This window comes from Chiloscyllium plagiosum, unplaced genomic scaffold (assembly GCF_037043375.1).
Source record: "Chiloscyllium plagiosum isolate Xiang-an unplaced genomic scaffold, Cpla_swu_hap1 HiC_scaffold_10, whole genome shotgun sequence".
NCBI lineage: Eukaryota > Metazoa > Chordata > Chondrichthyes > Orectolobiformes > Hemiscylliidae > Chiloscyllium > Chiloscyllium plagiosum.
Window position 1 is genome coordinate 14,110,477 of NW_028270148.1, and position 13,256 is coordinate 14,123,732.

The following is a 13,256-nucleotide window of genomic DNA, read 5'->3' on the forward strand; positions in this document are numbered from 1 at the left end:
TCATACCAACAAAGTATCTGCAAATTGATGGAAAAATGCGTATGCTTCTGTTGTAGCAATAGGAGAAAGTGAGGTCTGCAGATGCTGGAGATCAAAGTTGAAACTTTATTGCTGGAACAGCACAGCAGGTCAGGCAGCATCCAGGGAACAGGAGATTCGACGTTTCGGGCACAGGCCGAAGAAGGGCCCGAAACGTCGAATCTCCTGTTCCCTGGATGCTGCCTGACCTGTGCTGTTCCAGCAATAAAGTTTCAACTCTGTTGTAGCAATAGCCTTACTTAAAATCTGACTTATTTAGACAGAATTCTTTGTGTTCCAAAATTGTTGAATAAATATTAATTGAATCATCCCCTTTTGTGATGCTGCCTAACGTCAATAGATGACCTCCTGTCAATATAACAGATTACTATTTATAAATGTTTTTTTTTAAAACGTTGTTGTGCTATTCCATGAATATTAACAAAAAAACACCATGTTACCCTTTTGGTAACAGAACTTCCAACTCTTTCCCAGAAATTCTTGCTAGTTTATAAAGTACAGATCTACGTAATAACAGGTTAGGGTTTCATGTATTGCCGAAATGTAATTTGGAATCCATTCAGAACATTGTTTACATTTGACTTTTTTTTGGTAAAGTTCATTTAAAATTAAAACACATTGATTCAGTTTCCTTTGTTTTGGCATCATTTGATCATCTGCTAGTACCGGGTGACACACACTATGGCTTCTGTTAACTAGATGATAGCTCTTTGGCTGAAAGCTACCAAGGATTTGATCATTTTTCTGAATCAATTCTCTGGTTGTTTTTAACAGCCTCTCACTCAGTACAGGAAAGATCAGAAGTTTAAAGGAGTAACAAATCCTCTGTTGCTCGAGTTCTGATTCAGTGAGTTGGTAATCCTGTCTACAGAAACAATGAATGACTTTGGTTTCTGATAGTCTTGTTGCAAAATACCACTTTGAAGATCTCTGTTAAAAGTTGAAGTCCTTTTATTCAAGAGCTGTTAAAAGCCTATTTGTTGAATTTTTGTGTGGTATGCAGAATTTCATAATTGACTGGCTTCCATGGAAAGAACTATTCCAACTTTCATAGAGATTATAGCCAAATATTCCTCTTGTTCCTAGGGTGAGGCAATTTTTCAATGCTGTAAGCCAGCATATTTTTATACGGTGATGCAACTTAGGTCTGTAGTTAATTATAGTTGGCAGTTTGACAGGGTATTATTATTCGGTTGCAAGTAATCTACGGTTTTATTGTGTGAAAGATACTACTCTAGAATTCCATCTTGGTGTAGCTTTTAAATGATATGCCCAGTTTTGAGTCCACGTTTGAGAGTTTGGACCTCTGACCTGGAGAATAAATTTTGATTAAATTGATCATGTAAAGTTGTCCATTGCAAGTTGTTGAGGTTCAGGAGTAGCAACCTTAGTGTTTAAAGGCTTCTTTAATATCTTGGACCAAAGATAGACTAACATTCAATTTTTAAGGGAAGTTATCACAGATTAACAGTTCTCAGTAAAGAACATCAATAAGTATTAAGTTCCAGTGTTTCTACATTGCATTTCAAGGTAGCACATTCCTATTCCTCCTGTTGAAAAATACTGCTCAGCAAAATCCCCATGGGTTCTTCAGTTAGCATTTCATGGGCAATTAGGGACGGGCTATAAACGCTGACCTAGCTAGCGACATCCACATCCCATTATCAAATTTGAAAAAATTATTTTGCATTTTTGGAAAGACTAGCAAATTGGACTTAATTGGTGGCTTTCTCGATTGTTCTTCATTCCTGATGCTAACTCGTAAGTGTTTGTTTCATTACTTGTGGTCAATCTATATTAAGAGCAATGTAGGGTTTCCATTCATGAGTGAGGACAATCTGAAGGGTGTATCATGCAGCAATTCCAAATAGTCAGAGGGAGGGGATTCTTGTGTGCAAGATTTGCCTGTCTTGAAAATGTTGGTATCCGTATATTTCTCTCTCAAATGTCCTTGCAGTCTCAAAAGAGACATTCAAAGCATAGGTGAGGAGGGAGATGTAGCAGGGACTTGTTCTCGTGTGTAAAGTGCCTATTTGATTTTTAGCATGCGAGAGTTCAGTGAAATTTTTGAACTGTACGTTCACTTCCAATCTGAAAAATGACCATTTTGAAGTCGGGAGATTTTTCTATTCTTAGAAAACTATCAATCTCTAATGAATTTGCATAACTCAAAAAATTATCCATTATTGTCCACCACCCTGTCTTGTCTTCATTCTGTTTAAAATTAACAAATGAAGGCCATCTTCATGGTAGACTAAAAGAAACTGTAGAAAATCTCCATTTGACCAGATTATTATGGTAAGTGATTTCCTCTTAAGATGAGGGCTGAATTGCTATACAGTATGTAAACTTTTGTTCAGCTCACATTAGTGAAATTATAAGTTAACCAAAAGTGAGTTAAACAAGAGTATTGCACCAATATATTTCATGTATTCACAAAACTCCTTTATCCCCCATCCTTCTTTTGGTTTATTTTCCTTTTACTCGCCTCCTTCATGTCTTCTACCCTCTTCTGTCTTCCATAGCCCATCCCAACCCCCCACCCCATGACCTTCTCATCACACCCCACTGCCACCATTTTTTCCATCTAGCTACAGTATAGGCAGTGTCTTGTTTTGAAGCTTTTGGTGGTTCTAACCCAGCTGTTGTATTTGCGAATGCTCGCTGTTCCATCACTCATCAATTTCTTGTTTTATTTCCCCGCTTACGGCCGCTCTGTTGCGAACAGTCTTTCATAGGATATTTGCTAATGGTGAGATACTTCTCGGCTCCTGTGATGTGACTGTGTATTGTTATGTTTGTCTTTTAGCTTTTAAAATGTGTTAGTGTAAGCAATTTATGTTGGGAATGCTTAGCAGTCTTAGCTCTTGCATGAGTGCATGTGTTCACTTTACGAAAGCAATGTTGGCTTTATATGGAGTTTGTAACCCTTGTATTGTAAAATGACATGAGTTCCATAAAATGACACCTGACTAAGCTTTGTCCTCTTCATGTGGATGTGCCAGCAGAGTCTGGCAAGTGACTGTTCTTTGTTAAGAGTTAACGTTCTCGAGCAAAATGTGTTCTGAATGAAAATTGTCTTTTGCCCACTTGTTCATGCACAGAACAGAAAATCACCATGGACTTGTAGTTTTTCGATTTGGAGCAAACACTGTGTGTGTATGTGTATGTGCGTGTGTGTGTGGTGGGACAGCGGCGCAGCATCCAATTAGCTTTGTGAACTCTGAAGCAGTAATACCCAATGTAGAGTTCTGACGATATTAAAACAACCTTACTCCCAAATCTGAAAAGATTCTTTGCCCTTTTCATCCTCATTGAGGGCTTGTGGTTTTCAAATCTCAAAATTGGAATCCCAGTTGAAAATAGTTTGCAAACCACTGACCATTTCAGGTTCCAGAAAGACCAAATCTTTGCAATTACTAAAATATAAAGTTTCAAAATATGTTTGTATTGATTTTAGTCAGTACATCATTTGTACCACAGCTTCCAGCAGGCAGAGCGGAAGGCTCTTCCGAGAGGTAAACATTTACCATGATCCAAATATTCAGAGGATCTTTTTCAGTTGCCATTCTTCAAGACAACGTGACCATTTATTCTTTTTGGAAAAAATACTTGCTGAGAAGTACATTAATTGAAGCAGACAAATTGCTGTGATTGGCAAGCTCTGAGATTGCAATCCTGTTGGTACAGAGAGAGAGAGAGTACTTTTATTTTTGTCCAGCAATTGCCCAACCAGCTCATTGAGACTTTTTTTTAGTTAACTTACACTTTGATACACTCTCTTGGCTTGGCTTAGTGATAGCTCACAAACCTCTTGAATTCTGAAGGTTGTGGGTTCAACCCTAATTCTAAGGCTGTGGTCACATAGCCTAGGTTGGTGTTTCACTGTAGAGAAATTGCACAATTAATATTGTACCTGGCTGTTGGTGTAGCAGGATGTGTAATCTCATGATAACCTCTTTAAGGACAAAACACCACTTCACCAGTGAAGTGACCAATATCTATCCCTCAGTCATCTGGTTATTGATGTAATTTCTATCTGTGGGACCTTGTTTTGTATAATGTTTGCATAAACACAAAGCAGTTGATTTCAAAACTAGCTCATAGAACAGTACAATATAGGAACAGAGCTTTCAGCCTTCATGAACTGTGAATCACACTGTAATGTCCCAAGAATGTGAACAGTGGTATATAAATGCAAGTTCACTTCTTTAAAGAATTAGTGTTTCAAAAGTAAACTTTTGATTGCTAATTCAAGACATTCCAGTCTTGTTAAGGGCAAGTGTTAGTTTAAACCAACAGTTCTTGGATATATTTGCTGTTCTCTTTTTTTTTGGTGCCAGTTACTGGTCTTGAATTGGATGATAGTTTGACAAGAAAAGTGTTTGCAAGTTTCTGTGAAAATTAATTATCATCCACTCCACACAGTTGGCTCATTCTGCTAATACAGTGCTAATTCCTTCGGGTTGAAATCAAGAAGTCATCCCTTCTCTGGTTCAAAGTTCATGGGGAAAATCATTCTACTGACTTCCTTCAACAGAAGCATCGCATGAGATTACCATATTCGTGCTTCCATGTCACTTTAAAGTGTCTTTTGCAGTTAGTTAACGTGGCAGAGCCTAACATGTTGGATGCTTTTCACAGATGGCAGATATATTTCTGTACACAATAGAGATACCTTTTTTCTTAATTCTGAACAATATTGCCAGCTTCTGCAATATCATGCAATGGCTTTGTCATAAACTTGTGCTTTATGACCCTTATGGAAACAAAATGTTGGCTGGGTTCGAAACTGTTCGAGAAGTTCAAGAATAACGTACAAGTCAGTAATAGTATTTAATCCCTTTGACAGTCCACTTTTGTATAAATTGCTGCTAAAGGTTTTGTAAAATGGGTGAAATTATGGATTTTAATGAATCCAGTGTATCAGTGAAATAGTTTGCCTGCTATTAAAATTGTACAAAACAGAACTACAAACCTCCTAATTACTGTTAAAGTTTATACAGTGGAAAAATACATTTAATTGTGCAAGCAGTTAGTCAGTAGCTCTTTACTTCTGTTGGTTCTTACTCCAAAACAATCATTTCCACCTGTTCAGATTTTGGATTTACTCTGTTTATTTGATAACTTTGAATTCTCTTGAATCTCATTTTGATTTTGAGCAAATTGATCTTTAAATAAACTAGTTCTCAATTCCAAATTTCATCAATGCAGGCTTTAAACAGGCATTTGTGGAGAGAGCAAGAGGTCATGTTTCAGATTAATAACCTTGCATCAGAAGTTACAAGTAAACTGCCTGCACACATGCTTCTTGATCTGAATATGCACCACATTTATTTACTATTTATTTTCTAATTTCTAGCAAAAAGAATGTTTCTTAAAATCTGCTTTCAGCCATTGCACTATGCATATTTTGACGATAATTCTATAGTTGCTACTGATTAGAATTGTACATCTGATTTCTGACCCTTACCATTCCAGATCCAGCTTTAAACAAAAATAAAATCCCAAAATTGCTTTACAGCAGATAGTGTTCTTGAAGTGCTTCCAAAGTCAGTTGAGATGAGAGTGAGAAATATGACAGTTTATAAATTATCTAAAACCATTGTGAGACAATGACAAGGCAGACTTAGTAAGCAGCTCTGCTTTCTGTGGTGATCAACATTAACCTTGCCATCTCAATCTATGAAATATTAATTTTATCACCATGTTTCTCTCCCCGCCCTCCCCCCATCAAACCCCAAATACATGATCAAGCCATATATTTGGTTACGTTTCATCTTGTCTGCTGTCCTGTCAGTATGCTGATCCTAAGGATATCCATTTTTCATGTTTCTATTCAAGAACAACATGGAAAAACTTTTTCTTTAAGCTTCGGATTGCATATATTACGAATGATGGTGTTTAAAATGAGGAATGATGGGACAGTGTAGATGCAAATAAATTGTCGCTAGTAATTGAGGGATCTACAGCAGCAGCCATAAAGTAAAATTAAATACAAGAGCAGGAGAACCGAGCCAGAAGAACTTGAGATCAATGCATTGTTGTTTGAGACCGAAATTGTTAATAAAAAAAGATTAGATGGGACAATGAAAGCAGTATCAGCATAGAGCAGGTAAATATATGACTAGGACTGTTTGTCTACAGTGAAGGTGAATACTGACATAGAATAGTTGGGCTGAATGATTTGGTTTCCATGTTGTAGGTTCTGTATTTAAATGTCCTTTAGCTGTGAAGTGTCTACATCAGTATTTCCCTCCACATATATTTTGTCACTGTAGATTTGTCGGTCTCTTGGTTATGCGTTATTGTAGTGCCCTTTCTTGAATTTATAAACAGGTATCAAAATGTGCTAAATTTTTATTGAAGCTTCTTCAGCTATGGGTCTCTAACTTTATAACGTACCTTACTACAGAACGTAGATCTTGTGATCATGAATGAGACTATACATTTGATAACAAGTATATATTGTGAGTTATAATATATTCTTGAAATTCTGAAATAGCAAATCTACTAATTTTGAGCCATCTTGGAACATTAGCAATATTAAAACATTCAGTAAGTAAAACGATTAGTAAAGCATCAGTGCTTTAGACCATTTTTAAGATTTTTTTTATCAGAATGAGAATTATTTTAGTTGTCGTCCCTTGAATGTCAGTATTGAGCAAGTGCTTAATACAAGAAAACATTTTATCACGTTTGTGAGGAGATGCAAATCATTAATGTGCAATGTGATGTTCTCCAGATTTGAAGGATTCATCCTTTTATCTATCACTCTGCTTTTCATCTCTTGTGTTGCTGACTTAAGCTTTTCCCCACACAATACATTTTGCTGTTCTGTCTGCTTCTGAACAAACAGTGTCTTTGTTGCTGGTGTTTGTAAAATTAGTATTTGAGCAAGAATTATCAGGTTCCTGAAACTAAATACGTTGTGTGTCGTTAATTCTTGGAATTTGTACAGCAGAAGAACATATACTCAGTCAGCTTCTGGTTTAAATTGTAAGCCGTGATATGATTTGATGACCGTTATCTCGGAAGTTGCACATAACAGTGCTGTAGTTTGCCTTGAGTTTCACTGATGTTTGGATTCTTGTTTTCCTTATTCACTCTTGGATGGGACATAGCATTTAATGAATTACTGACATGCCAAAACTGGGCCAATGTCCATATTGACTAGTAGAGCTCCACAAGGCATTTTTAGATAAGTTGCAGTATTGATGTAAGAAAGGCTAGTAACAAATATGAACAGAAAACTTTTAACTTGTATTGGTTGGATGTCAAAATCTCTTGCTCCAAAGGTATGCGTCTCCAATCGAATCTTATCGAACCGTCATAATTGGATTAAAATGAAATACTTCAGATATTGGAGATCTGAAATAAAACCAAAATGCAAAAAAAAAACCCATCCAACAAGAACCTGAAGAGGAGTTATAATGGACTCAAACACTAACTCTGTTTCTTGCTCCACAGATGTTGCCAGATGTGTTGTATTTCTCCAGTATTTTGTTTTTATTTCTTCATAATTAGATTTTGTTTTAAAAAGTCATTCTCTAACTGTGTGTATATTGTTGGTACGGGTGTACATCACAAAAAGAAAAGCATTACATAAATAAAAACCAAAATTACTGGATAAGCTCAGTAGTTCTGGCAGCATCTATGGAGAGAAAGCAGAGTTAGCATTTTGGGTCCAGAGACCCTTCCTCAGAATCTGAAATAAAACACAAAAACACAAAATTCTGGAAATCCTCAACACATCTGACTGCATGTGTGGAAAGAGAAGCATGGTGAATTTTGGGATAAAGGCACTCTGAGCTTGTGTCTTACAGGTGTTCGGCTCTGGGCAATTAGAAAATAAGCCAGTTTTTGTGGACTATTGAGCTTCTGACCTGCTATGGTAGACATGGTCTAACTTATGTGGTGGTCTGGTTAAATTTGTGGTCTACCTCCTTTTGCTTGAGTTATAGAAATCAAATAGTGTTTCTCCAAGCATAGGTATCCCAACTTTGGAATAATTTAAAACCAAGTCACCAGATTTAAATTGGTCCGATTCTTTCCTGGGATCAACCTATTTAACATGCTAGAGTGTTATAATTAAATTCTTGAGTTTTGAAGTGATAACTTATAAAATAGTGTAAACATTTGTGCAGGTTGGTGTTCAATTTAAGTTCTATTCATCTTTTGTCCTCGGATTCTTGTAGAACCAAGTACCAGTCTGAACTTTCTGATCTGTGTATTTAACCAAACTAACAATTGTATAAATAAAAGCACAATTTTTAAAATTGTTCATGAAGATAAAAACCACATACATTCGTATCTCACCACTTTAAATTTCTAACTTATGAGTTTGCTGACTTATCAGATGTGACTTCTTCATAACACGTAAATTTATGTGAAATTTTCATTTTTGTTCCCATTTAAAATTGACTAACTGAACTTGTATAAAAGTTTATTGTCACCAAAATGGAGTTTTGAAACTAGTTGCAGATATCAGCGACTTGCCCAGTGTTGGCAATTGAACTTTTCCATTTGCTGAAATATTAGGTTTGAAGCACAAAGTTGGTAATAAATCATTAATTTCTAACTAGTTAAGTGAAAACTTTGCTTAGATAAGATATTAAGTAGCCTCTAAAAATAGGAATGGCAGTTTCATGGAAATGATGAAGACAGCTGCCTCTACTTGATATTAGAATAAGTCATGATTTTATTTGGTAGGGATGGTTCTCCACAGTAACAATACTGCATTGTGGAAACAAATCTCCTTTTCAGACCTGCCAAGAAAAACATTGCTATCTGGCACAGAAGTGAAAAACACAGAATTGTCCAATATAATAAAACGAAGAACTGCAGACCCGAGAGATCTCTCTGGCATCTGTGGGGGTGGTGGGAAGCAGATTTGATGTTTTGAGTCCAGTGACTTCTTCAGAAAGTCACCAGACTCAAAACGTTAACTCTGCTTTGTTCCCACAGATGCTGCCAGACTTGCTGAGTTTCTACAGCCTTTTGTTGTGTGTTTTTGTTACAGAATAGTTCTAGTTCAAGTTCAAGTCCAAGTCCAAGTGGCGGCACGGTGGTTAGCACTGCTGCCTCACAGCGCCAGAGACCCAGATTCAATTCCCGGCTCAGACAACTGTCTGTGTGGAGTTTGCACATTCTCCCTGTGTCTGCGTGGGTTTCCTCTGGGTGCTCCGGTTTCCTCCCACAGTCCAAAAATGTGCAGGTTAGGTGAATTGGCCATGCTAAATTGCCCAAAGTGTTAGGTGAAGGGGTAATTGTAGGGGAATGGGTCTGGGTGGGTTACACTTCGGAGGGTTGGTGTGGACTTGTTGGACCGAAGGGCCTGTTTCCACACTGTTAGTAATCTAATCTAATCTAATCATTGCAGTCAACAGCCTGTTTTAGGTAAAGTACACATTCTGTTTTTCCTGAGTATACTTTCTTCCAAAGTTAGTGATCTTAAATTGCCAACTTAATTTGTTTGACAGCTGATAAAGAAGGATTGCTTTTTAAAAGCAAAAGATATGACTGACCAAATAGTTGCGGATCTAAATAGTTAACATGAAGAACTTTACGTCGGGAGGCCGTCATTCTATTGCTGCTTCACTACATTGAGTTCCAAGCAAAAGTATCGGCCAAATTTTTAGATTCACTGCAAATGATATTTTACAAATTTGAATGGTTTGCTTAACCCTTCATCAGGTTTTCAGTGATTTACTGACTTGACGGTGGAATATTTGGTGGTGTTATTCCAGAAACTGAGTGTGTCCCAGGTTGATCTCTGCTCTTTGCCAAATATGCTGAAGATAGCTTGGATCTTGATTTAGGCACTAAATTGACTTAGGCTGAAATGAGTCATGGCTTTGATTCTAGATTGGTGTTCATACACATGACTGGACCTTGTTTAAGGACAGGGCCTAGTTTACCTCTGGTGTGCTCCCTTTCATCAAATAAAATGCAACATGCTTTCACAGTTCACCTAACCGTATAATGCTTATTCCTTCAAAAGATTTGAGCATCACAGCCAAAACCAAAATTTATTGCTTACCCCTCACTTTTCCAGAGATGGTGGTGATGTACCACCTTCTTGAAAGTGCTAATATCTGTGTGATTAAAAGAGGAATTCCTGTATTTTGATCAAGTTGCAAAGAATGGGTGGAGATTATAATTCCAAATCAGGAGTTTGTTTAACTTTTTGTTAAACATTCCTTTCTGCTGCTACCCTCCCTTTTTAATAGGGTAGAGTCAGGGGTTTAAAAATTACTATGTAAGAGACTTTGTGAATTTCTGCACAAATGATGTGCTGATGGTGGATGAGATAGCAATCAAGCTTGGTGATTTGAGTTGCATGTGCAGTTGGAGCTGTTTATATCTCGGGAAGTGGAGAGCATTCTACCTTGCTCCCGTCTGGTATCTGTACATGATGAGAAAGAACTTGAAAAATTTGTGTCCTGCTCTTCATGCTGTTATTCTATGTTGCTGGTCCTGTTAAGTATCTGGTAAATGGCATCCTCCAGGATGCTGAAGATGGTGGATTTGACCATAAGACATGGGAGCAGAAGTAGTCCATTCAGCCCATTGAGTCTGCTTTGTTATTCAGTTAGATGATGGCTGATCTGATCATCTTAAGTCTACTTTCCTGCTGCTAGTAATACCATTGCATATGAAGTAGAGGCAATGTTCTATTCAATGGTGATTGCCTGGAACTTATATGGCACGAGTTAGTGCTCTCTTTCAACCCAGTCTGATTGATGTACAGCCCATGTGCATTTGGGCATAAACGTTCATTTCCTGGAGCACTAGGAATGGAATTGAACATTGTACTGCATTACTCCAATTTCTTCATTTGTGGAGCAGCTGCAAATGGTTAGGCTTAACTATAACCCAAAGGAACTCCTACAGCAATACCCTCATGCCATTAGATTAGATTAGATTACTTAGTGTGGAAACAGGCCCTTCGGCCCAACAAGCCCACGCCGAAGCGCACCCACCCAGACCCATTCCCCTACATTTACCCCTGCACCTAACACTACAGGCAATTTTATAATTGCTTTCGAGCAACTAGTGTCTTTTTTTACTAGGCATAACTGCAGCCAATAGAGAGCTTTCCCTCATTGCTATTGCCTTCAAACTTACTAATGTTCCTTTGTGCTGTGTATGGTCAAATATTGCCCAGTTGTTACCCTGGAGGGTGGTCATTTGCCCCTTACCTTTGGAATTGAGTGCTCTGTTTCCTGTTTGGACCACGGGTCTAATGAGGTTTGGAGAGAACTGACCTGTTAGGGCTGAAACATATTTTTGAGGGACAAGTCATTTGAGAAAAAGAGCTGTTTGATAATGTCAATCATCTCTTCTGTCAATTTGGGGTGCTAATTAGCTGGATAATACTTATCCTGATTTCCTGGTCGCAGCATACCTTTTGAGCATTTTCAGTGCAGATGCCAGTGCAGCAGCTGTATTGAACAGCTTGGTTAGAATTTCAGAGAATAGTCTTCAGTATTGCAGCAGGATGTTGAGGTCCAAAACCTGAGTTACGTGCAACATGCTGAGCCATTTCTATATCACATAAAGTAAATTTAACTGTCTGAAAATTTGGAATCTATGTAGATTGCTGAGCTGGATCATCGACTTGGCTGTTTAGGCTGAAGGTAGTTGCAAATACTGAAGTCTTGTCTTTTGCAGTTCTTCTGTACATTCATTGAGGAAGATGATGTTTATGAAGCTTTCCTCATCTGTTAAGAGGTGATTGGCAGGAAATTCATGATTAAAATAACAGGGCAGTTCCTTCTGATTAAAATCAATATATATTTTTGTTCTTTTCAAAAATATTTCATTGCGATACTGGTGTGACCAACATTAATTCAGGTAATAAATCAATGCATTCAGTGGGGATAAGAGGAACAAATTGCTTTACATAGTTTGAATCCAGTGATCTCTTTCCCCTGTGCTTCCATTCCTTTGTTAGAAGAATTATATAGCAACAATATTATATATAATCTACCTACTGTAATTTCCAAACATTTTATCTTTCACAGTTGCACCTGATACAATTAACAACCATGTGAAAACCTGTAGAGAGGAACAAAAGAACCTGCACTTTTTTGCCCCAGAATATGGAGGTAAACACCAATTTCATTCTAAGTGAGCTCAGTCGTAATAATGTGGATGAAATAGTAACGTTGAACATTTGTTAAATGATACAAGTTATTTCATTGTCCAATACCAGCTCCTGATCACCATTTGATTGACTTTGTTTCCATTGGAAGAAAATTTCTGCAAAAGATGGATTGAGCAAATGTTGCGTGTGGCTGAACATGGGTTATTGCTTTTTTTTGTATGTCATAGGAATGTAAGCTCATTTAATACCTAAATGATAAGTGCTAGTATCGAGATGAGCTGTGAGCTTCTATATATGTCCCATTTATGGCTTTTACTTGTGATCCACTTGAAGTGCTTATACTGGAGTTACGTCAATTTACTTGTGGGATATAAATAGAATGAATGCCAAGTCTCCTCATTGCGGATCTGTTTCCCTTTTCCTCCCCCTTTTCTTTAAACACACAAACCTGTTGTCAGCAGTTATATTTGGGAGCATTTACTGACAAATAATTAATTGATTTGATTTGGTTTTGTGCAGTTCCATTAAGTAATGACATGGGACTGTTATTGGTGAAATATTTTTTCCAATAAGTTAATTTTATGCTCTTATTTTAAAATGACATATGATGCATTTGTCTACTTTTCCTGTTCTACTAACTGGGATTTTTGTTTTTTTTTTTGCAACACATCTGACCCAAGTTGGAAATTAGATCTGTTTTAAGTGTATTGCATGGAAAAAACTTACGTGGGTTGAATGTTGTTCCAAGTTCATTCTGAGAAAGACATCTGTTCCTCCTGAACTCAGACAGCCAGCTCTACATGAGTCAGTCTTGTTCAGAGTTGTATAATTACTTGAGTACTGATGAATGTAAGAATTGATGGGGTGAAAGTACTGTAAAGGCTTTGTCCCATACATAAGATTTTAATGACATGCTTATGGTCGTTTAGCAGCCGATACTGCTGTTTCCAACTGGGTGTTGGACAAAAGCACCCCTAATGTGAAACACTGGAACTGCTGCTGTGCAGGTGGCACAGTTTCCAGTTAAAAGAGCTCATACACTAGATATAAAAATGAACATTTGTTGGGACCATGTCGAGATATTTGTAAGAGTGTGTGCAATTAT

At 37.3% G+C, this 13,256-nt stretch overlaps 1 protein-coding gene across 2 annotated transcripts in view; it reads left to right on the forward strand.

The window, feature by feature from the left end:
- nrbp1 (nuclear receptor binding protein 1) overlaps nt 1-13,256 on the forward strand; it is a 110,648-nt gene that overhangs the window by 59,512 nt on the left and 37,880 nt on the right. The window contains exons 7-8 of one of the 2 annotated variants that reach the window (XM_043695360.2): nt 2,768-2,791; nt 12,069-12,152. In XM_043695360.2, the coding sequence (XP_043551295.1) occupies nt 2,768-2,791; nt 12,069-12,152 (108 nt within the window). The remainder of the gene's footprint in view (nt 1-2,767; nt 2,792-12,068; nt 12,153-13,256) is intronic. The other variant, XM_043695361.2, reaches the window with a different exon arrangement.